The 26,078-nt window shown below is 42.8% G+C and overlaps 1 protein-coding gene across 1 annotated transcript in view; it reads right to left on the bottom strand.

Annotated features, from left to right (window-relative positions):
* Positions 1-26,078, bottom strand: part of LOC142195888 (cilia- and flagella-associated protein 337-like) — a 97,234-nt gene that overhangs the window by 60,434 nt on the left and 10,722 nt on the right. Inside the window, exons 2-10 of the mRNA XM_075265980.1 lie at positions 25,760-26,030; positions 22,318-22,371; positions 18,314-18,397; positions 17,360-17,425; positions 10,923-11,153; positions 9,130-9,212; positions 7,584-7,676; positions 3,512-3,557; positions 1,167-1,213 (exon numbers count right to left, since the gene is read on the bottom strand). Of these exons, the coding sequence (XP_075122081.1) occupies positions 1,167-1,213; positions 3,512-3,557; positions 7,584-7,676; positions 9,130-9,212; positions 10,923-11,153; positions 17,360-17,425; positions 18,314-18,397; positions 22,318-22,371; positions 25,760-26,030 (975 nt within the window). The remainder of the gene's footprint in view (positions 1-1,166; positions 1,214-3,511; positions 3,558-7,583; positions 7,677-9,129; positions 9,213-10,922; positions 11,154-17,359; positions 17,426-18,313; positions 18,398-22,317; positions 22,372-25,759; positions 26,031-26,078) is intronic.

Below are 26,078 nucleotides of genomic sequence, written 5' to 3'. Positions count from 1 at the left end.
TTGTCAAAAACGCACACGAAATTTGGCACTGCCCAATACAGGCAACATAAAGTGGCACTCTTCACCCTTACTGTATGGGAACCTGTAATATGGGCCCTTTCTATATGGGGGCCTTTACTATATGGGGGCCTGTAATGGGAGCCCTTACTAAATGGGAGTTTGCATACATTAAGAGCCTCTGTTTCAGGCCCCCATACAGTAAGGATCCCTGATACAGGCCCCTACACCATATGGTGGCCCCCATATGCAGTTATCCGTTGGATCACTCCTATGGGTAATGGCCAATTTTCACATACCTTTTCCCTCTCTTGCCCATGGCCACTTAGGCCCTAGGGTGCAATGCATATTATGACCAGGAAAGGTGGTAGTCAATGGGAGCAGGCCTATTAGAATTTTTTATTTTTTTTTAAAAGGCAGCCTGGTGCCGTTTGAGCCCCTTACGTTCACAGGCCCCTAGCAGTAGTTATGCACCTGGTTATATGTCCTGGTGCCATGTACAGAGTTCTACTTCACTTTCTCTGTAATACTGTCATAGCAGCTTGAGCTAGGATTTGCTATCTAAACTTTCAGTGTTTTTGCACATTGTATGAGGAGTGTGGCCCTCTCTATTGCACTTCCACTCATTCCATCTGCACCGGACTATATAATTGGAATAGAATACGCCCTTAGATTCTACTTTAGTTTCCCATCTGCCAAAGGCCATTATTATTGGAACAGAACATTGCTGTGGATCCTGCTTGTCCTATATTCACACTGTACATGGGTCCAATAGAAGTATGTCCTTTTAGAGATTCTTGTTGGGGCGGATGGGCTTTTTACAAATATGTACAACCAAGAACCTCTAATTTACATGTATATATAATAGTACCCAATGTAATAGTAAGTAATAGCAGTAAGGCTGTGGTCACACTAGTGTTTTGTGACGGTTCAGGGACCCCATCCCCCATTCTGCTTAAAGTATGTGGAGAGAAAACAGAACAATGCAGCGGGCAGGCTTTAGTTTCCTGCTCAATATCTCATAACATGTAAGCTCTCGTGAGCAGGGCCCTCAATCCTATTGTCACATTATAATGTCTGTTCATTTACCCTCTGATTTGTAAAGTGCTGCTGAATATGTTGGTGCTATATATATAAAAATAATTATTATTATGAGTATTATTTATTACCTTAGGGTTTCTCCTATTGAAGTGAATAGTAGAATGTTCACACATCCCTGTAATAGAGAATAGAAGAGAAAGTGACTGGTGATATTCAATAGCTCCACTTTGATATTTTGCTAGTTGTTACATGTATTAGGCCCCATTCACACAACTGACTGTGCCAACCGAGAATTCTGATGGTCCACTCCATTAATTCCATCCAATTCAATTCTTATCCAGTTCCGTGAAATCAGGACAATACTGATCCCACCACAGAAATGAATGTGGCACGGAAAGCCCTTGGATGACACTACTGAGGGTGATCTGAGGGCTGTCCTTTAAAAAAATTGGCACTCAGCCACCCTCATGTACATGCGGTCTTAGGGGGCGTTCACACTACCGTCGGTGTCTGACATGTAGTGTCCGCTCCTAGTGTCCGCTCAAAATCTGTCACGGACACTAGGAGCGGACACTAGATGTGTCCGTGACACCTGTCATTCACTTGAATGGGCATCGGGTGCGTTCTTTTGCACTCCGTGCCCGTCCTTCCCTGTCCGCAAGAGAAGATGTCCGACTTCTCAAGCGGACAAAAAAACCCTGATGCAGGGTTCTTCTGTCCGCTTGAGAAGTCGGACATCTTCTCTTGCGGACAGGGAAGGACGGGCATGGAGTGCAAAAGAACGCACCCGATGCCCATTCAAGTGAATGACCGGTGTCAAGGACACATCTAGTTTCCGCTCCTAGTGTCCGTGACAGATTTTGAGCAGACACTAGGCGCGGACACTACATGTCGGACACCGACGGTAGTGTGAACGCTCCCTTACTCTGTAAAAATTGAAGCTTGTATGGCAGTGTATGGAGGTAGTATGGCTGCATGCTATGTCCACTGCTGCATAGACTCAATGTACAGGGTTATGTTGTGTGCATGGGTGGACTTAGCAAGATTGAAACTTATCCCATATCCATAAGACAGACCAACTTCTGGGACCCCCACCCATTACAAATACAGTGGTCCCCTATTTGATTAGAATAGGTGAGAAGAAGGACTTTTCACCACCTCTAACTCTTTGCGTCATTCAATAGATGCCACTTCATTGACTCCTACACAGTTAGATTTTTTTCTCTATCCCCTCAGTTTCTGGCCAGTCAGTAGTAGTAGTTTCAGTACAAGCAGACTCTCTACTGTCAGGTGGGTGGTTCTGAACTACAGAAGATAGTCTGGGACTGTCCATCTGATTCTATTCAGACTGTATGGGACTGCAGTCCCAGAGACACTGACTGGAGAATTCAAACATGGGACCCCTGCTCTCATGATGGATGGAGGTTCAAAGGTCATATCTCCACCAATCAGCCACTTGTCACCTATTCTGTGGATAGGTGATCATTTTCAATCTTGATACCACCCCTTTGTAGGAAACCTGCCCCTAAATATGGGACGGTAAACGACCAACAGGTCCTTATAGAGGTTTAGCGTCCCAAATTTTGCAGATTTGGCACGTAAAGCTGAAGTGTACATCATTGGTTTCAATGCAAAACTGCTCATATGTCAGAAGCAGCAAAGATAAATTCATTGATCTTTAGGTACGTCGGTTTTTTTAACCTCTGAACAGAAAGACACTATGAACACTAAAGACACTAAATGTGACACTATTGGCCAATAAGGATCTGCTGGTGGTTTAGTGTCATAAATTTAGGTGAAAAGTTTCCTTTAGGCTGGGGCTCCAAGGGACATTAACGCCGCGATTTGCCTGTGGTGGAAACGCTGCAGGAAAAATTGCGACGCTTTACAGTAAGAGCAAAGTAGGGATGGGATTCTAAGGAATCTCATCCCCACTTTTCGGTAAAAACCACCATGTGGACACGCCGTGATTTCCAATCACAGCATATCAATTATACCTATGGAAATGTCGGCGATTTCCCCGTATGAATAATTGTAACAGAAAGTCAGCAGAGGGAAACTCTGCAAACTATCTATCTAAAGCGCTGTGGGAAGAACTGCGATGCGTAGCACTTTTTTGCTGCGGGATGTCCCATGGGAACTGCGTCACTCTCGGGTCAAAACCCGCCTGCCACGACTGTCGCGGTAGCAGCTTTCCCCCTGGAGTTGGCTCAAATGATTGGGCAGACTCCGGAAGTTGCTGATGCCAGGCGGACGCCGCGCTCACCAAGCCGCGGAATCCGCCTGAAGAAAGGGCAGCCCGCTTCTTCTACATAGACCACCATTGTGAGGGGGCGGATTATGACGTGGATTACGCACCATAATCCGCCCCTCTGTGCCGGTGTGAACGGGCCCTAAACCTTTGGGCTATTTGTATATTAGCATGTTGCTACAAAGTAACTCAATTAAATGGGGGATTTGGTCATCTGTTTACCTTGTCATCCCCATATAAAATCATACATTCATGACTGTCGGTGCCACTAGAATGAGAAAAGGAGAAATACGTTTAGGATCTTGTATACAAGTCAGATGAGAACTAATTAGGGTGCGTTCACACAATGTAAAATGGAGCGTGATCTGGCATGTATACGGTGTGTCAGAGTTTGCGCACTCAAAAAGATCCCATTGATTTCAATGGGAGTTACGAGCAAATACGCCGCGTTATTTTGCGCCTATAATTTTACGGCCGCAAAATTACGGGCACAAAACAACACGGCGTATACGCTTGTAACTCCCATTGTAATCAATGGGATGTTTTTGAGCGCGCAAACTCTGACACACCGTATACATGCCAGATCACGCTCCACTTTACATCGTGTGAACGCACCCTAGTCATTTGAAAGTTTTTAAGATTTTAAGAACTGAGCAGATTAGCTTAACTCAAAAACGCAGGTGATAGTAGTAAACTTTATAATATATTTTATTAAAGAACAATGGTCTAAGATTTCACTTTCGGCTGGAGAAAAGTAGCAGGATAAGAGGCATTTTCCATTAACCCTTAAAGGGATCGTATCATTGGATACCCTTTTTTTCTGACTAATACATAGGAATAGCCTTAAGAAAGGCTATTCTTCTCCTACCTTTACATGTCTTCTCTGCACCGCCGTCCGGTAGAAATCCCGTTTTATTCAGTATGCAAATGAGTTCTCTCGCAGCACTGGGGCGGTCCCCAGCGCTCAAACAGCTTCAAACAGGGTCCTTTGTTATAAATGGTGTACCCCAGGGTTCAGTGTCGGATCCTCTGTTATAAGTGGTGTACCCCAGGGTTCAGTGCCGGATCCTCTGTTATAAGTGGTGTACCCCAGGGTTCAGTGCCGGATCCTCTGTTATAAGTGGTGTACCCCAGGGTTCAGTGCCGGTTCCTCTGTTATAAATGGTGTACCCCAGGGTTCAGTGCCGGATCCTCTGTTATAAGTGGTGTACCCCAGGGTTCAGTGCCGGATCCTCTGTTATAAGTGGTGTACCCCAGGGTTCAGTGCCGGTTCCTCTGTTATAAATGGTGTACCCCAGGGTTCAGTGCCGGATCCTCTGTTATAAGTGGTGAACCCCAGGGTTCAGTGCTGGGTCCTCTGGTATAAGTGGTGTACCCCAGGGTTCAGTGCTGGGTCCTCTGGTATAAGTGGTGTACCCCAGGATTCAGTGCTGGGTCCTCTGGTATAAGTGGTGTACTGCAGGATTCAGTGCTGGGTCCTCTGGTATAAGTGGTGTACCCCAGGGTTCAGTGCTGGGTCTGTTGTCATATAACTTATATAGTAATGATAGAGAAGATGGGATTAATAGCACTGTCTCTATTTTTGCAGATGTCACCAAGCTAAAATAATCTGTATGTGACATATGTCCTAGGGGGAGTAAAGCTGGACGAGTTATTGGTGGAAAAGGACCTGGGTGTACTTGTACATTATAGATTAAATTACAGTACAGTGTCAGTCAGCTGCTTCTAAGGCCAGCAGAATATTATCATGTATTAAAAGGGGGCTTCTTCACTGTAAGCAGAAACTCCAGCCGGTAACGGCTTATTAAGAAAAAAAAACGCAGCGGTAGCGGCTGTCGCTGGGCCCCTAATGTCCCGGGCCCTCTGGCAGCTGCTACCGCTTCTACCCTGGTAGTTATGCCCCTGCTTATAGCGAGACAAAAATGACTCATGGAGGCAACATACAGCACAAGGATTACTTTTGTGGGTCTGTAATATTGAACTGTTTGCCATATTACAGGGTGCATTGTAAAAGCACTAAGCACAAAGAGTTACTAAAGGTTTTTGGGAAAGTATATTGCCAATTTTATGTATTTCCAGAAAGTTTCTTTGGCAATCCTGTGGGATTTTTGGAAGTTGTACTGTGTTTGCTGCTAATAAAAGCTAACTTATCTTTGATGCATGGTGTCACAGCAATCCCTATAGGATTAATCCTTGTACCCAGTAATACATGGCGAGCACTCACAGTCTGTACTTGGCTGAGTCACGCATTCACAATAGATTACCAAGTGGGTGGTTACCTTGTAGCAACAATACGTATAGTGAGAAAGTGATGTTCTCATGGTAACATGATCATGGAGGATGTCGTCTATTGAAGTAATTATTATAATTCATGTAGTTCATATATTATTACGGTATTGTTATGGCCATAAGCTGCTTACTATATGTAACCATGTATTGAAAGAAGGAGGAAATATTGTACGTCGGGTTCTTAACAAACACATTGTAAATCACACTTAATAATAACATATACATTTATAGGTGTCATGACTATAGCCGACATTTAATACTGAACAATAGGAAAATAAGTGAACAGTCTCCATGAAAGAGAATCTATCTCAGGAGAAGAAGTCACTTTTTATAAAAGCTTATAATCCAGCTGCCAGATAGGCAAATGATCAGAATTTCAAAGTTAGTTTGTTGTTTCACTTTTTATTGGCTTTTGTGTAGGGAGGGGATTTGCTGAACATTTGTGTAACATACTTTATTAACCCATTGTACTTTCTTTTAGCAGAAAACAAGCTCTAAAGTTCTCCCTAGTAACTCTCTAACTAAGCATTGTTAGGGAGATCTGTCCTGCGCTCACCCTCTATTGCCAGTATATACAGATATAACCAATTCCAGAGAAGGAGGTGTCACTACAAATCCGTGTATCTCGAGGATTATATTATTATGGAAGCTGAGATCTGCTGGGTCACAATAGTGACTATTAGACAGTTTTATACTCAGCAAGTTTAATGTTGGTAAAATAGAGATGAGTAAATCCCACCCCTGAGTATGACTTAGCCCCACCCCTGAGCACGATCCAGACTGGCCCGTCCTATCTAGGCAGGGGCAGGGTTTTGAAAACCACACCCACTTTTCTGACTCAATAGGCTAAATTGCCAAGATTGTTTTTGAAACTTAGGGACTGTCCCAGAAAATTTAGGACAGTTGGCAGGTACTTAAGAGATTTGGGCAGAGTTAACAAACGCATCTGTAAAACAATTGCCTATAGCAACCAATCACAACACAGCCTGATTTTTTTCAGATCTTAAGAAGTGAAAGCTGAGCTCTGAGTGGTTGCTGTAGGTAACATTGTGCTAAGAAATTAAATGGATTGTCCTCTTCCTTGATTTAGGACCTGTTGGAAATCAGTTGATTACGGTAGGTCCTGCAGCTCAAACCTGCAATCAATTCTGGTCACCATGAAAAATTAGGGCAGTCACACATTTCTCCACAGTGGCCACAGCAATAGAAATGGGATAATATATGTTGTGCATTTAAATGTATAGGTAAGTATGTACAATTTTTCATAGATGAATAGTACAGGTAAAAATAAGAATATATCTTATTAAGGCACTCTTTTTCCTTCACCAGTTATTAAGCTGTTCTCTGTCTCTTTATCTTCAATCTTACTGCCTTTTTTACATTATATCCACCTCCGTATTCAGCCTCACACATACAACTCTATGGAGGTAGGAAGAGGGAGTGATTGTGTGAGCTGTTGCCTGGTTAATTGATTTATTGCCTCATTCTGTGTATTATCTGCTCCTTACCTACAACCTAGCAGTGTTAAAAAAGCAAGGAACAACAGCAAAAAAAAGAGTGTAACAGCATTATTTGAGTGTATTTTTTAATCCACTTTCCCTGTTCATAGACTAGTATGGAGAAAGTAACTGCCTGAAAAATGGAGAGGAAAACATATTTCTCAAATAAGATATAATACAAAGTTTCTTATATTTACATGTATAATTCATTTATGAAAAGTTTCTTTATAACTAGAGGTATGAATAACAGAAACTAGTCTTGCTAATAGAGGGGGTCCTCAATCACGTCTTAATCTCTATGACATCCATATACTCCAATTCCCCACCCCATCTGTAAGGTTCGGTTAATATCACATCACTTCTGGTGCTAAAGAAAGCAACTGTAATAGTAACATTTTATTAGGGAATTGCTAGATTAGAAATATCCTTATTCATTATCCGAAGTGTAGAGTATATAGTGCTGGATTATACCAGTAAAACCAGTGCATGCCCCAGTTAAACATTACCAGTAATCTAGCTTTAGTGGCATAGTTTCCAGCCCAGTGATCTGACAGTATGGCTCCAGGTTAGACAGCTCATAAAGCTGGATCTCTCGATCCCTACATAAAAACAAATTCAATAGAAGGTATTATTAGTATTAGCATGTCAGATTAAAATAAACATATTTACTAATATATACATGTATACATTAATATTGAATACTAGCTTTTACCCGCGACTTCGTCTGCGGTGATTTGAGAATTGGGCGGACTCAGACGTGTGAAACTGTAAAAGTGCTTTAAAAAGTTTGGTGGGCTAGCAAATGTGATGTGTTATATTGTGTATGTAGTAATACAGACAATGTGATGTGTTATATTGTGTATGTAGTGATACAGACAATGTGATGTGTTGTATTGTGTATGTCGTGATACAGACAATGTGATGTGCTGTATTGTGTATGTCGTGATACAGACAATGTGATGTGTTGTATTGTGTATGTCGTGATACAGGCAATGTGATGTGTTGTATTGTGTATGTCGTGATACAGACAATGTGATGTGTTGTATTGTGTATGTCGTGATACAGACAATGTGATGTGTTGTATTGTGTATGTAGTGATACAGACAATGTTATGTGTTGTATTGTGTATGTAGTGATACAGACAATGTGATGTGTTGTATTGTGTATGTAGTGATACAGACAATGTGATGTGTTGTATTGTGTATGTAGTGATACAGACAATGTGATGTGTTGTATTGTGTATGTAGTGATACAGACAATGTGATGTGTTGTATTGTGTATGTAGTGATACAGACAATGTGATCTGTTATATTGTGTATGTAGTGATACAGACAATGTGATGTGTTATATAGTGGAAAGCTATATGTAAATGTGAGTGAGTAGAGTGAGGGCTACTGCTGAGGTGACAGTAAGGAGTGTGCAGGCAGGTTGAGGCAGGAAATGCCAGGCAGTGTGTGTGAGTGTGTATGTAGTGATACAGACAATGTGATGTGTTGTATTGTGTATGTAGTGATACAGACAATGTGATGTGTTGTATTGTGTATGTAGTGATACAGACAATGTGATGTGTTGTATTGTGTATGTAGTGATACAGACAATGTGATGTGTTGTATTGTGTATGTAGTGATACAGACAATGTGATGTGTTGTATTGTGTATGTAGTAATACAGACAATGTGATCTGTTATATTGTGTTATATTGTGTATGTAGTAATACAGACAATGTGATCTGTTATACAGGGGAAAGCTATATGTAAATTTGAGTGAGTAGAGTGAGGGAAATGCCAGGCAGTGTGTGTGAGTCTATAGCTGGGGCTAGGAGTCCTGCTTTTGTGAGTCTCCTGCTAGGAAGCCATGTTGTTTAGTGGCACCAAAAGTAGCCTGTGACTCAATCCTAAGGGAAAACTATGTTTGTGGAAAATTGCACGCAAATCCGTCCAGGCGTTTTAGCGTGATTGAGGAACAAACATCCAAACTCACAAACATCCAAACATCCAAACACACAAACTTTCACACTTATAATATTAGTAGGATATTAGAAACTTGTACGTACCCAGTTGCCAGGACTAACTTATTGTATTGTGTCATGATTGTAAAATCAGTAACCCATTTTGTCATCTTCTTTACACTCTTTTCCTAAAGAAAAAAAAAAAAAAGAAAACAAAGGTATCACTTATTGTTCAAGACAGATAGAAAAATATGTATATAAATATAGGTAAATAATTGGTCGTTATTAACCATAATGTAAATAGGATCACATAGAGAGACACAGAAATGCTGGTAGATAGATAGATAGATAAATAGATAGATAGATAGATAGATAGATAGATAGATAGATAGATAGATAGATAGAGGCCTCGATGACATCTGAGTCGGTAATCCATTCGGGACTACCGAATGAATTTGCAAGCGCTGTGCAGTAAAAGCACATGGACCCCATAGACTATAATGGGGTCCATGTGCTTGCCGCCAGATCTCTGCAGGGAACATGCGGACAGGAAAGTACTTCACAATCTACTTTTCTGTCCGCATGACTCATGCGGAGATCTCACGGCAAGCACACGGACCCCATTATAGTCTATGGCAGGGGTAGGGAACCTTTGGCTCTCCAGCTGCTGTGAAACTACAACTCCCAGCATGCTCCATTCACTTCCATGGGAGTTCCCAGAACAGCAGAGCCAGTATGCATGCTGGGAGTTGTAGTTTTGCAACAGCTGGAGAGCCGTACGTTCCCTACCCCTGGTCTATGGGGTCCGTGTGCTTTCACTGCACACCGCTTGCAAATGCGTTCAGTAGTCCATTCGGGGGGGAAGGGGGGTCCCCATGCGGACTCCCCAAACGGATTACCAAATGCAGATGTGAACCAAGGGTAATCTCTTACGAGCCACCCATAGAGTATATACTTCTGGAAGTGGTTGCCTTGTTCTAGTTTTTTTTTAACACTTTAAATAAAAAAGAAAAGAAATGAAAATCCAAAAACAGACAGGTATTCCCTCCTCTTTTGTTTATATTTTCCCAGAAAAAAAATTAAAACACATGCAAGAATAAAAACAACATAACAATAAAATCTGGCAACACGGTGGCTCAGTGGTTAGCACTGCAGCCTTGCAGCACTGGAGTCCTGGGGTCAAATCCTGCCAGGAACAACATCTGCAAGAAGTTAGTATGTTCTCCTCGTGTTTGTGTGGATTTCCTCCCAGTCTACAAAGACATACTTAAATGGAAAAAAAAAAAAAAAAAAAAAGAACATTGTGATGCCTATATGGGAATCACAATCTACATAAAAAAAAAAATCCATTGTATAACTGAAAAAAGACACAGAAATTACTTGCATAATGCAAAAGACAAAAATGGAGTCCTCAAAACGGAACATAAAAACAATCTGAAAATGTGTCTGGTCCTGAACCAAAAATTGGCCCATTACTAAAGTGGTTAAAGAGGATCTTCACCACCTCCTGCAACTCAATGGCTCACACTGCTCTGATTCTGGCACAGTTGGAATTTTCTCTGTAGCTCTCACCATTCCTGAGCAATTAGTGCTGTTAGTTTCACAATATGCTAATTATACTCTGTGCTGTCAGGTGGGCGGTCCTTGGCTGGAGAAGGAATCCCGGGACTGCCTACCTGACAGTAGAGAGCCTTATTTGTATACTTGGTGCTGAAAATAACACAAGTGAATGTTCAGGAATGGTGGGGACCAGAGAAAAAATTTCAACTGTTCCAGAATCAGTGGACCAGTGATTGAGTTGGAGTTGGAGGTGTTGGTAGGAAACAAAAATAGGTTCCAAAAGTGTAGAGTTATGTATGAACAAAATGTTACATGAAATGCTTTTCATTAGAACTTACAAATATGGCCTTGTCACGTTTTAGCTTCAGTTGTGTAGACCAAAAGTAGATGTGACCGTCTTCTCTGACCATTATTAGGGTGTTGTCTTGCATGAGAAAAACTCGCAGGATGGGATCTCCATGAACAATTTCCTGGATGGTCGCCGGTAACATGAAGCTGATTTTCCTGCGACGGAGATAAGAGTCTTCTACTTCTGAGTAGTCCAGCTGCATGTAAGTGCAAAATTGTTCCTAAACAAAATATTAAATAAAAACTAAAATTATAATAAACAATAATACAGTAATTGGATTTGGTAGCATTTTTTCATATATTCTTCTGTAATTCATCCATTCAGAGAATATCACTAGAGGGAGCTTACTGCATACGAATGTATAACTGTATACAGTAAGCTCCCTCTAGTGGTGGCGGCCACTTATGCCAGTAGACCACATGACCAAGACCTTGAGGCAGGGCCGGCTCCAGGTTTTTATGGGCCCTTGGGCGACAGAGCCTCAGTGGGCCCCCTTGTAAAGGAGGTGGGGGAGTCGAGACACTGTGCGTTGCAGATGAAGCGAGTGACGTCATGCAGGAGTGTGGCGTCACCAACGCCATACCTCCCAATCTTTTAAAGAGTAGAAAGAGGGGCAAAATGTGCGGCGCGCTCTGCGCACCGCGGCAAATTTAGCTCCGCCCTCTTTTATGTTGATTCCACCCATTCTCATTCATTTATTATGTGCTCCCACACAGTATAATCCTCCTACAGTCACCTGTAAATTATATGCCCCCCTCCATCTCTCCCCCAGTTTCATATACACCCTTCCTCTGCCCCCAGTTTCATGTCCCCCTCCATCTCTGTCCCCAGTTTCATCACGTTCTCCCCCTTCATCTGCCCACAGTTTCATGTCCCCCATCTCTGCCCCAGTGTCATGCCGTCCCCCCCCTCCCCTTCATTTGCCCCTTCAGTTTCATTGGGCCCCCTCCATCTCTGTCCCCAGTTCCATGCCGTTCTCTCCCCACCCCCTCCATCTGCCCCAGTGTCATGCTGTTCTCCCCCCCCTCCATCTGCCCCAGTGTCATGCTGTTCCCCCCTCCCCTTCATTTGCCCCCCAGTTTCTTTGGGCCCCCTCCATCTCTGTCCCCAGTTTCATGCCGTTCTCTCCCCACCCCCTTCATGTTCTCCAGTGTCATGCCGTTCCCCCCCTCCCCTTCATTTGCCCCCCAGTTTCATGGGCCCCCTTCATTATGTTTCACCTTAATATGTAATACAAAACAAACACTTACACTCACCTTCTATCACTCACCTTCCCTCGTTCCCCCGACGCTCCTCTCTCTCTCCCTCCAATCACATACGCGATGCAGGAGCTGTGAGATCAGCTCCTGCTTAGCTCCGGTCCGGCTTGCGTGTGTAGGCGTGATGCGATGACGTCATCGCGCCTACACACGCAAGCCGGGCCGGAGCTTTAAAGCAGGAGCTGATCTCGCAGCTCCTGCATCGCGTATGTATTCCAGTTCATCGGCGGACGGACGCCGATGAGCTGAAATTGTGACAGGCAAGTGCCGGGGGGCCCCCAGAGGCTCTGTGGGCCCCGGCACTTGCCCAACTATGCCGTGCGCTGACGCCGGCCCTGCCTTGAGGGTAGGGAGAGGCTTCAATCTTGGCAAAAGACAGATTTTAAGCTTTTTTCTGGGGTGTCATCTTATGTTTCACTCGGGTTCAAATAAAATATTTCACAAATGAAAATTTTTATTTCCTCAAAATTCCGATCATCTTTGGCCATCATCAAAAATTCTGATGTCATTCTATCCTTTATTATTATTATTATTATCGTTATTGTTCTTATATCGATAGCACCAGAACAAGTACAATAAACAGACAACTAGATGACTGACATGTACTAGTAGGAAAGAGGACCCTTACAATTTACAAGTGATGACAGTAGGTAATGGTATGAGCAGTGGCGTAACTACCGCCATAGCAGCAAAGGCAGCTGCTACAGGGCCCAGGACATTAGGGGCCCAGTGACAGCCGCTACCGCTGCTATCATTATACTCGGGGGTCTTTTCGGACCCCCGAGTATAATTATTGGCGGACCAGGAGAGGTAAGAAACATAAAAAACACTGTTATCTCTCCACAATCCGTGCAGGCTTCGGCCTAGTCGTCTGACGTCTCGTGACCCCAGCCTGCGTCCCAGGTCATGTGATGTCTGACGTCATTGAAGATGGACTACTTCGGAGGCCGACAGCGTAGGAGCCGGGAGATAGGTGAGTAACAGAGTTTTTTTTAATGTTTTTCCCCCCATGGGTCTCCAATTATTATACTCTAGGGTCTGAAAAGACCCCAGAGTATAATAATTGTTTATGGGTGTCCACAGTGGGACATAATACTGTGTGCAGAGGCCACTATAGGGGACAATACTGTGTGCAGGGGCCACTATGGGCGATAATACTGTGTGCAGGGGCTACTATGGAGTATAATACTGTGTGCAGGGGCCACTATGGGGGATAATACTGTGTGCAGAGGCCACTATAGGGGACAATACTGTATGCAGGGGCCACTATGGGGGATAATACTGTGTGCATGGGCCACTATGGGCGATAATACTGTGTGCAGGGGCCACTATGGAGTATAATACTGTGTGCAGGGGCCACTATGGGGGATAATACTGTGTGCAGGAGCCACTATAGGGGATAATACTGTGTGCAGGGGCCACTATGGAGGATAATACTGTGTGAAGGGGCCACTATTGGGCATAATAGAACGTGCAGGAATGCGTAGGAGTGAGTCGGTCGAGGTCTTCGGTGTCGGTCGGGGGGGGGGGGGGGGGCATGTCAAAAGTTCGCCACAGGGCCCCGCCATTCCTAGTTACGCCACTGTGGACCAGTTCAAACTTCCACCAACAGTGTAGGGAAAATGAAAGAAATCCGCGCTTACCGACTTTATTCTTTGCCAATAGACCTTTATTAAAACCTTCCACTCACACAACGCGTTTCGAAACCTATAGCTGGTTTCTTCCTCAGAAACCAGCTATAGGTTTCGAAACGCGTTGTGTGAGTGGAAGGTTTTAATAAAGGTCTATTGGCAAAGAATAAAGTCGGTAAGCGCGGATTTCTTTCATTTTCCCTACACTGTTGGTGGAAGTTTGAACTGGTCCATGGTTGGATATCCTGTATACGCCTAGTGCGTTTGTCATCTGCTGCTTTTGACTTTTAATTTGGATGTGGGGCTATTTTGAATGCTGTGATCATTTCACAGCACCATAAGGTGATTGCATATGCATTAATATTGGTCTTGTGTTGCTATCAAAGGTAATGCACTAGGTGCCGCGCGGTGCTTTTTTGTGTTTTTTTCTAGTTACGCCACTGGGTATGGATGTGTGGACATGAAGGCACTTGGGGAGGAATTTGTGGAGCACTTCAGCCTCAAAATCCAATCCAAAAACCAACCATGTGAAACCCAAGGGAGAAGAAGAATAACACTGAGCCTTAGATTTCTGATTTGCTGGTTTGCACGTGGTTAACCTCTTATACCTTGGGGCTTATCAAGCATGAGGCCTTGCACCGCCATTTCTGATTCTGTCATGCAAACCTTGACAAGATCGAATCAGTTTGTTGAAAAAAGAATTGACCGTCACTGGGAGACAGATTAGGACACCTCATATTCCACTTTGTGAACATACCCTATGATAGGGCAGCTGGGCAGCTTTAACCTTAGGGCAATGGTGCATTTGCTCCAAGCCCTATGGTTGCCAGGCCTCCTCAGCCACCTGGATTGAGCGGGACAATACTGCATTTCGTACGCTGTCCGACTGTTCTGGGCAGCAGGTAGTGATTTCAACTCTATCTGTGTCCTTAGGACACATATATAGGTTGAATACAATAACTATCAGCCCCGTGCTCCATTATTCTGCCTTCGGCTGATGTTGTCTGTGGCAGAGAAGCGAAATGAGCACCAAGCCGCAGACATCATTACAGCTGGAGGCTGCAGGTCTTTTGTCTGGTGGTTGAGGCGGCTAGTTATGGAGAATAGGACCTTATTATTATTATTACTATGTGCAATAAGTTACTTTAAAGAGAAGGTCTTTAGGTTATATTTATTGGGTAAAAATACATGGTGAGGCTGCAGGGTTCTCAGTTTGACTACCTGATTTTGCTGGTAATAACACAGTTTCAACCACAAAACTGTGCGCCCATTTACAATCTTATCAATAGTGGAGACGTTTTATGGCTTTGTTGTTCTCTTATAGCTTTGCTCTACATGTTAAATGGATTGAGAATATACAAAGGAGTTTGTGAGGTTTGACGTGTTTTTGTGAAATATGTATATTCAGTTATACAATGTAGACGCCAAAGCCTCAATACTCTGCAGATAAGATGTATTCAATGAAGGCGCACGTCTCATAAATGTCTTCTGAAGCCAATTAAAACCAGTGGGGGTTTAGTTATCTGTTCCCATCTCCCAGGAATGAGATCATCAGAAGGAAATCTTTTTTGATAACTCAATATTAAATATTCAGTCTATTAACTATAAATTGCCAATAAGCAGAAAATGACAAAAAATATCATTGAAAATGTGCGGCAGGGAATAATCCACCAGCTAAATTATAACTTTATGGCTTTTAGAGAAATGAACAAGCTTTGCATAAAATTGCCCCAAATTCAGATGCAATGCTGCACTATTATTATGGTTACAACTGAATTTCCACCTAAGTCTTCCTAATGCCGTTCACAATGGAGAGGTGAAATCTGAAATGTCCTAGTTCTTGTAAAGTAAAAAAGTCCATCGTGAAATCAGAGTTTTATATGTAAGCCTAGATACAGACAAGGTAATATGATGCAACCGGTATGCAAATGAGCTCTCCGCAGCAATGAGGGCGGGCCCAGCGCTGAAACGCCGATGAGCGCGTCCCCATTGCTGCCCAGAGCTCTTTCCTGCGCCGCCTCCTTCTTCTGCAGCAACTCCGCCTCTTCTGGCTTCTCTTGCTCTTGTAGTTCGATACAGGAGCATAGAGAGGCCACCCCAAAATGGCTGCCAGCCAGCTCCTGTATTGAACTGCAAGAGCGGCTACCCAAAAATGGCCACCGGCCGGCTCCTGTATTGAACTGCAAGAGCGGCTACCCCAAAATGGCCGCCAGCCTGCTCCTGTATTGAACTGCAAGAGCGGCTACCCAAAAATGGCCGCCGGCCGGCTCCTGTATTGAACTGCAAGAGCGGCTACCCAAAAATGGCCGCCGGCCGCTCTTGCAGTTCAATACAGGAGCCGGCCGGCAGTCATTTTGGGGTGGCCTCTCTATGCTCCTGTATCGAACTACAAGAGCAAGAGAAGCCAGAAGAGGCGGAGTTGCTGCAGAAGAAGGAGGCAGCGCATGAAAGAGCTCTCAGGCAGCAATGGGGATGTGCTCATCGGCCTTTCAGCGCTGGGCCCGCCCTCATTGCTGCGGAGAGCTCATTTGCATACCGGTTAAAACCGGTATTTCTACAGAACAGCGCGGCGGAGACCACGTCTAAAGGTAGGAGATGAATAGCCTTTCTTAAGGCTATTCTGACGTGGTAATTAGAAAAAAAAGTAGTTTAATGGTAGAATCCCTTTAAAACGGGCCCTTTCATTTCCTCGGAGATGGGTGGTATTATATACCATATGCCATGAGTGAGTTTTCTCCTGAAATGCGTAGGTATTGTTCACCATACTTATGGAGTCAGGGATTATTTTAGCTTTTCATTAAATGTTATGTTTTATTTTTAACACTTTTGTATTGGGTGCTGATTTTTTACTTCATCTGTTGATTGTTCTGAGCCCAAAGTCCAGGAATTTTTTCGAGCACCCTGTGTCTGATTTGTGTGGATTTAATTCAGTGGTCATAATGGTGAGCTGTCTTGTAACCTCTTTTGTGCATTGGTATTATATACATAGTTGATGAGGTTGGATAAAGACATTAGTCCATCAAGTCCAACCTATAACCCTACAATCCCTTCAGTATTGATCCAGGGGAAGGCAAAAAACCCCATGAGGCTCAAAGCTGATAGTTCAATGATTTCAGCGCACTGGCAATTTAGCTGATGTGCGCCTGGGTGCCAGAGACATTGGTGTCATTAGTTTCAGCACTGATATTCCTCCACTGTCAGAACAGTGGGCCTTACAGCCTAGTGAGGAACGCCTACCTGACACTATAAGGCTAAGGAGGAGTACGTTCCTCACAGTCCAGTAATGACACCGAACTCCACCTTATGACTGCCCAGCTGACAGTAGAGAGTATAATTGTGCTGAAATGATTACTCAGGAATGGCGGGGACTAGAGAAAAAATTCTAAGTGTGCCAGAATCAGTGAAGCAGCACCTATTATTTAGAGTTTGTTTTGGCCGAGGTGATGAAAAGTCCTCTGTCCGATATCAGTTGCTACACTTGCCGTAGCCTGCATGGATAAGCGATGGCTCAGTCTAAGGTACAATATAACACTAACCCACTGAATTTTCCCGGTCGCTGTGAAGTCTATTTTCATAAAGAGTTTTTCTATCTGTTCATCACTCTAAAAAGGATGAAAAGAAACAGACATTAACACACGTCGTCGTCTAGCGAGTAGATAAAACAATATTGTATTTCTTATTAGTTGCAAATATGAGGTGGCCATGTCTTAAGAAAAGTTAAAATTTTCTCATTTTCATAAACTACTGTACATAAAACCATATTATTTTGTAAAATATAAACTGACCAATGGCCGTACACATCAGATTGATATTAAATAAAGTGTGTATGACTCTTCTGACAGTCCCCAGATGGCAGACCAGTAACCCCTCGTTCACATCTGTGTTTGATAACTCCCCTGAACGGAATACCAAACGCATTGGTAAGCGGTGTGCGGTGAAAGCACACGGACCCCATAGACTATAACGGGGTCCATGTGCTCTCCGCGCTCTGCCTGCACGAATGATGCGGACATGAAAGTAGATCACGAAGTACTTTTCTCTCCCCATGTTCCATGCGGACACCGTGCGGAGAGCACATGGACCCCATTATAGTCTATGGGGTCTGTGTGCTTTCACTGCACACACCACTTGCCAAGGCGTTTGGTATTCCATTTGTGGGGGTCCCCATGCGGATTATCAAACGCAGATGTGAACAAGGGGTAACACAGAGTAGCAGCGGCCAGGGGCGTAGCTATGGGGGTGCAGAGGTAGCCCCGCAATCATTCAGCACAGGTAAGTGGTTAACATAATGACTTGATATAAATAATAGGCCATTGACTCATCTTCGGACAACACATTTTGTTTAGAAGCAGTTCCCATATATAATGGAGGATTACGCCCGCTATGTTTATATCCCTATTACATGAGGCTTATCTATCATACAAATAAACTGTCCACTGCAATGTCGTACAATCTATAAAACCAAAGATACTAAATCCCTCCTGACTTACAGTCGCTCGTAATCCTGTGCTTTTTTTTACTGCCCATTTAAAGGCCTCCAGGTCCAGGGATTTATGGCCGTTCCTTTCAAGCTCCTAAAACAAACCAATTTCATTTAGTACAGTAAAGTGAATGACTTCATAAACCAACAATCTTTCGCAATATTTGTCTTGTATCATGTCCAGTATTCAGGGATTATCTATATACACGTGACTATATACTTTATCATTTAGAAATCCAAAAATATTCAGAGACCGATAACAGAAAGAAATAGGTGTGGAAATAATTGTCAAAGCAATAATACATTCTTTGCTATGCAAGATAAAGGTGTGGCTGAGATGACGCCGGACATTAACTTAGATGACTGCTCTATTTGGCAATTCTTATCTGATCTCTATGGACAGGATTAGTCCTTGGCAATACATGTATAACTCATGCCACAAGTGTGACTACAGATGTGTGCTCTTTGCTTTCTATCTTGGGTGGACATGTCCCAATATGTGTGCAATGACATAACCGGATTTTCAAAACAACATGATTTTGCAATACTCTGTCACAAGATATCTATCCTATATGTGTGGCCACCTAGTGGTTGTGATGGTTGTTTTAGCCTGTCAGTGGTTTTGCGTGCATTTCACAATATTGTATCAAATTGGTTTTACGAGTCCTTAACCAAATTCAAGCATAGGCCCCATTCACATCTGCGTTCAGGTTTCCGTTTGGGGACTCCCCGAACGGAAACCTATATGCATTAAAAAACGGTTGCCTGGGAAAACTATGGGCCCATAGACTATAATGGGGTCTGTGTGGTTTCCTTAGGTAACCACTTTTTTATGCGTTTAGGTTTCTGTTTGGGGGGTCCCCAAGTGGACTCCACGAATGGAAACCCAAATGCAGATGTGAATGAGGCCTAAGGTAAGGGTGATCACATTTGTAGGCTTTCTGTCACCCAAGACAATGATTTAGTTTTTGACCTAGCCATGTATCCATCCAGCCAGTAAAAAAGAATAATGGCTTGTGGGCGCCCACGTTTCCACACAGCAAGGCCTGCAGGGTACATGTACATGCTCCCCAGCGACACTACTGACCCATGCATGTAGCCAAAAAACCTATATGACCAATAAATACATGTTCCCGCATGCACAAAAGCTTTATAATACTAGACACTGGGCCAGATTTACTATTGTGGTTAGGACTAGACACTGGCATAAACGTGGCACATCTGGTGCATTTAGTATGGGTTAAAATATTCTTGTTAGACATATAGGTGAGGCTTTTCAGAGAAAGCGGGCTCAGCTTAAGCGCGCCATGATGCACCAACATTGTATTGTAAAATTGTGGTCCAAAGTAAGGCACCTAAAAGATGGTATAAATGGAGACCAACCAGCCGACAGATACACCAGATTTATACGCCAATTACACCCGCCACAGCGTTACGACTTCCACTATAAACTGGTTTATCAGCACACTTTTATAAACGGACTGCGGATCTGACATACCTATTGCAACATCTCACAAAGACTCACCCACAAAGATTTAAGAAGTTAGAGTTGCCGACACTTTTTACTGATGAGATTGTCACTATTCAGCCGGGGTGGATGATGGATTAATCCCGACATTAGACACGTGAATTATTATCATCTGGAAATATGCAGGTTTCCAAGGCTGTTTCATTACTCCATTCTTAGTATACGTACTTCTTGTGAGAATGACATCTATGCTGACAGGTTTAATCTGATTTTATACAGAGCGGAGTTAATCGTAGCGACGTGGATGAGAAATCATCTAGAGCAGTTCACAATATTTCTATAGAATTTCTAGAAGGAGGTTAAGAAAGTGTCAAAATGTTGAGTCTTTTTTATTCAAAATCTGTATTGCTGAATACACCAAGATAGGGGTTCACAGATTTTACCTGTGTAAAAAATATGCAAATCTATTCTCCAGGATGTAATTAGGAGAACAGTGCACTCTGTACGCCGCCCTCTAGAGGGCAGCCTCCTTAACATCATGTATGACTCAGTTAAAAAGTCTAATTAATCATGATGCGGATTTAATTGCCAAATCAGTATTTCTATTCCAAAAGGAACAGACTCCCAGCTATGGACTGCGCTGTTTCGGCCTGTTGGGCCTCCTCAGCATAGCGCAGGGATACTGATTTGGCAGAGTGAGAGACTATAGACCAGGGTCAGGGGATAATCATACACATTAGGGAGAGTGTGTGCCTATATAGGCAGTACGGAGACTTATAAGTCATTCCTGCTACGCTAGGGATTCTGGGTAAAAAATATGCAAATCTATTCTCCAGGATGTAATTAGGATGTAATTTTACCTGTATAATTCATAGTTACCACAGTTATCTACTCAGGGGTAGCCTTAGAGGTGTGCAAGCTATGTATCACCCATACACGCCAAAATTGATGCCATTGAGGACTACCATTTTATCATGAATTATCAGCATCATTGTAGTTAGCCATTGTCTATCACTATTGACAGACCACAGTATGTTAGTATTATTTAGTCGCGGTATATTGTTACTGTCTGAGCACTCTATGAGATTTATTGGTGTGGCACTTTCCTTAAAGTGATCCTCCATTCATGAGCTCACATATTACAAGTATGTCTGTACCTGCATGGGATAATAAACTGCTATTTATTTTCCTCAGATCTTTCAGCCGAGCCGAATTGTGACTATGTTTAACTAAAGTGCCTAGCCTGAGGTAGTCTGGGCCACGCCCTGCACTGCTGAACCAATTGTGAGACAGGGGGTGTGTCACAGACTCTCTTGGACTTCCTATAGGCCCTTTAGTCAAGCTGTATTCACAAATGACAGATATACTGTAATGGAGCTGAGCTACAAAGAAGCCAAGGAATAAAATCTAGCAGGTAATCATTTCCTGTAACCCCTTCCTGTCGGTGGTATCAATTTTCATTTTTGAATTCTCGTCTTCCAAACTATTTTTTTTGCCATTCAGAGCCATCTGAAGGTTTAATGTTCTTCCGCCAGATAGCCTTCTCTGACCTACATGTAAGGAACTGCTGGGAGTCTTTTTTACCCTATCCTCTAAATCCCTTTGGTTAGAGGATAGATAAAAGATAAATGAGAAAAGATAACACCTAGTAGTAATACGAAGGAAACTAACAGCTCAGCAATATGTACAAGATATCCTGTGGACACACGTGTTGCCTCACATGGCAGAGCTTCAACTAGGCACTTTTCTGCAGGATAATGCTCACCCACATACTGAAAGGATTTCCCAGGAATGTCTCTGCCAGATTGCAACACTTTGTTGGCTTGCGAAGTCACCAGATTTATCGCCAATCAAGCGTTTATGGGACCAACCTACGAATGTGCAGGATCTACAGCCCAGCTGCCATATCTGTGGGGAAATATACCATAGGATTCCATACGAAACCTGTATGCTTCCATGCCAAACTATATCTCAACTTCCATGCCAAACTATATCAAACTATATCTCAACATGTATCCTCATAATATTCACACAACAACTCCTTGGTGCAGTATTTGCTTTGTCAATGAGTGTATTTAGTAGCAGGACTATATAGCATTAATATTAAAGCTGTGTGTATTATATCACATGGGCTTCATAGCAAACATGTCCCTGTTATCTAGAGCAGTGACCCACTAACGCACAGCAATTCTTGTATTGGCAGACCTGGCCAGTCCACAGAATACATGCTGGACTGTCTGCGTCTTCTGAAGCCAGACCTTCATCAATCGCCAGATTATCAATCAGGCTTTAATCCGAAAATGGATTGCCTTAAAGTGATAATCTTATTTTACACAGCCAAAGCTAATTGTGCAACGTGGGAGATGTTTTGTCCCATGATGTACTTGTAATGTCTGGTAGTATAATCCATGCCTGACTCATGTGCGGTCAAGGAAATAATAAAGTGTCTCTGATCTCTGGCTCTTAAAGGGAGTTCTGTATAAGAAATCCCTTTTTCTGAAGTCCATATTCTGTTTTTAATAAACCTATGACCACAGTTGACATACCTCAAAAGCTTTCTTCAGTCTATGCAGCTGCTCAAGGGTCACTTGTTGTTCAAACTGTAGAAACAAAATGATATTCATCACATTATATACTATTCTAGGGTATATGGTATATACTATATGCATAAGATCCTCGGGTAATTTTCCCTAAGGGAATTTACTAAATTTATTATTTTTTGTTGAAAAAATGGCACATTTTTTCATGCACTTAATATAACATGCTTACCTAATCTTGAAATAGGTAAGGAGAATGGGGTGGTGGTCAAGGCCGGCCTTAGCCCGACAGAGTTACTATAATGTGTGCCAGAAAACTATAGATTAAATCTCAATTTCAATTCTGGCACACAAGTCCTCTAAAGATATTCCAGAATTATTAAGGGTAAGTTCAGATGGAGTATTTTGGTCAGGATTTTGAGGCCTCAAATCCTGACCAAAAAGACAACTCCCATTGAAATCAATGGGAGCTTGTCAGTTCTTTTTTCCGGGAGCGAGATGCTCATTCTTCAGGACGTTTTGCCTCGCGATTCGGCCTGAAGACATTCCCTCCTCCCGACTAGGCCCATTCATTGGGCCTAATCCAGAGCAGAGTGTGCGACTGGATGTTGGTGCAGTGCATTCAGTCACGGCTACCCATATTGTAGACTGGAACCTGAGGCAGCCTCCGCCTCAGGTTCCGGTCCAAAATACTCTGTCGGAACTTATCCTTACAGGTCAGAACATCTTTATAATTATGGCACTTCTCATGCCAACAGAGGGATTAACTAAGACTGGGGTAAAAAAATGCCAATGTTAGGCTGGGTTGACTCCTGTCTTTGGGTTTCCGTCCTTCAGGTCCACTTGCGGACCCAAAAAAACAGAAACCCAATACACTTAAAAAGTGTTTTCTCGTGGAAATCCGCGGACCCCATGGACTATAATGGGGTCCACCAGGTTTCCGGTTGAGAAAGCAGTACTTTTCGCTCCACGTTTTTCAAGCGGAATGGGGAGCGGAATCCCTAAACGGAAACTGGCCGCAGGTGTGAACCTAGCCTTAAAAAATTTCCCCCAAAGGCAAAGGCACTACATTGCAGAAAAGCTGCTTTTTACATCTATTAGTGATTTTGCTGCAGTTTTCTGAGAACTTCATTTATATTTCCTACTAGCTTTTACCCGCGACTTCGTCTGTGGTGATTTGAGAATTGGGCGGACACAGACGTGTGAAACTGTAAAAGTGCTTTAAAAAGTTTGGTGGGAAAGCAAATGTGATGTGTTATATTCTGTATGTAGTAATACAGACAATGTGATGTGTTATATTGTGTATGTAGTAATACAGACAATGTGATGTGTTGTGTATGTAGTGATACAGACAATGTGATGTATTATATTGTGTATGTAGTGATACAGACAATGTGATGTGTTATATTGTATATGTAGTGATACAGACAATGTGATGTGTTATATTGTGTATGTAGTGATACAGACAATGTGATGTGTTATATTGTGTATGTAGTGATACAGACAATGTGATGTGTTGTATTGTGTATGTAGTGATACAGACAATGTGATGTGTTATATTGTGATGTGAGTGATGAGAGTGAGGGCTACTCCTGAGGTGACAGTAAGAAGTGTGCAGGCAGGTTGAGGCAGGAAATGCCAGGCAGTGTGTGTGAGTCTATAGCTGATGTGTTATATTGTGTATGTAGTGAAATTGACAATGTGAATGTGATGTGTTATATTGTGTATGTAGTGATACAGACAATGTGATGTGTTATATTGTGTATGTAGTAATACAGACAATGTGATGTGTTATATTGTGTATGTAGTGATACAGACAATGTGATCTGTTATATAGTGGAAATCTATATGTAAATGTCAGTGAGAAGAGTGAGGGCTACTCCTGAGGTGACAGTAAGGAGTGTGCAGGCAGGTTGAGGCAGGAAATGCCAGGCAGTGTGTGTGAGTCTATAGCTGGGGCTAGGAGTCCTGCTTTTGTGAGTCTCCTGCTAGGAAGCCATGTTGTTTAGTGGCACCAAAAGTAGCCTGTGACTCAATCCTAAGGGAAAACTATGTTTGTGGAAAATTGCACGCAAATCCGTCCAGGCGTTTTAGTGTGATTGAGAAACAAACATCCAAACTCACAAACATCCAAACACACAAACTTTCACACTTATAATATTAGTAGGATTCCTTTTGTTGCCACTCGTAGGTTTGGCTCATAAAACTGCAGCGAAATCTGCAACAAAAAAAGCAGCTTTTCTGCAACATGGGGTCTTAGCTTTATACAGGACAATCTTCCTACGCAAGATTAATTAAAAGTGTTCTCCTTGGAGTCGATGAATATTTAGTTACTGAGGGTTTTAGGCGATAATCCCAGGTCACATGAGCGGAATACCGTATATACTTGAGTATAAGCCTAGTTTTTCTAAATCCCTCCTTTCCCTAGAATACATATAAAAGTAGAAAATGACTGTGAAACACAAACACATTAGGTCTCCCTGTGTCTGACAGTGCCCGGTCTACTGAATATAAGGGATCTGCAGTGCTCCTGTTCCGTCGGGAAGGGGTTAATAGGAGCACTGCAGATCCCCTATATGCAGCCAGCCTGAATTCCAAGTGGGGGAAAAACCCAGTCCTCAAGCTCAGGGAAGGGGCAGACAGACAACCAAAACACCCCCTCCCCTTCCCCCGCACCCAGCATCTACTGCACCCAAAAAATCTGACCATTTTAATTTTTGAAATTTTCCAGTAGCTGACACCCCCCACCCCCCTCGGCTTACACTCTAGTCAATAAGTTTTACCAGTTTTTTTGTGGTAAAATTAGGGGCCTCGGCTTATATTCGGGTCGGCTTATACTCCGGTCCCAGAGTCCTTCCATGCTAAGGTTCACTGCTAGTTACCTGGATGACTTTACCACTATGGTGATCTAGTCTGCCGGTCTGCATAGCACAGGTAACTACTACTAGCAGTGGACATGAGAGAGGAGGGAAGAGGGGCAGCAAAACAGCACCTGGGGTCGGAACCATTTCAGAACCCCTGGGCTTGTCGCCTAAAATCCCAGAGGAAGTATTCACAAACTTTAGACTCTCTAGTCTAATTTTTGACTATTTGTTGGTTTAGTTTCAGCAAAAAATTGCTAAGTAAATCTCAGTATTATGTCATTATTTTTTTTTATCTCTGTTCATTGTGAACATTGGAGTCCAGTGTACAGCCACACTTAGCTCTCTTTTTATATCCACTCATAAAAAGTCGTCAATCACTGAATAGGACCGCCCACTGGACTCCTAAGTCCCGAACGATCTGTTATTGCAATGTATTTTCAATGTAACAGATTCACCTCAAATATAAACCTAAGATTTTGGGTGGATTTGCTTTCTATAAAAGTGATGATATTTTGTACTTCAGACTTGGGTTATATTTTTCTGGATCAGTAAAATTATCTGCAAATGTGAACACATACATAACATACCTTCTCTTTTCTCAGGCTTCTAGCTGGATCGGTGGAATTCTGAAGACTTTCCATGACATTGTCCACAAGTCCTAGGGAATACCGTCTTTGCTGTCTGCGTATCATCTCCTTCTCCAGCCATTCTGGAGGAGTCTGGATCTGTTCTCTGTCTTCTCCACTGTAGTCAGATGGGGACAAAGTCTGGGCCCTATAGACCCCCACAGCGGTTTTCGCCCTCTGTGTAACAGGTGGTTGTGAGGCAGCAACAGTTTGTCTTATCTCGCTGAAAAGACTAAAAAAATTTGATTTTGGTTATTATATTATTTAGGAAAGAACTATT

The sequence above is a fragment of the Leptodactylus fuscus genome, chromosome 2 (assembly GCF_031893055.1).
Source record: "Leptodactylus fuscus isolate aLepFus1 chromosome 2, aLepFus1.hap2, whole genome shotgun sequence".
Taxonomy (NCBI): Eukaryota; Metazoa; Chordata; class Amphibia; order Anura; family Leptodactylidae; genus Leptodactylus; species Leptodactylus fuscus.
Note: the sequence above shows the minus strand (reverse complement) of the source record. Positions and strands in the feature narration are given on the sequence as shown.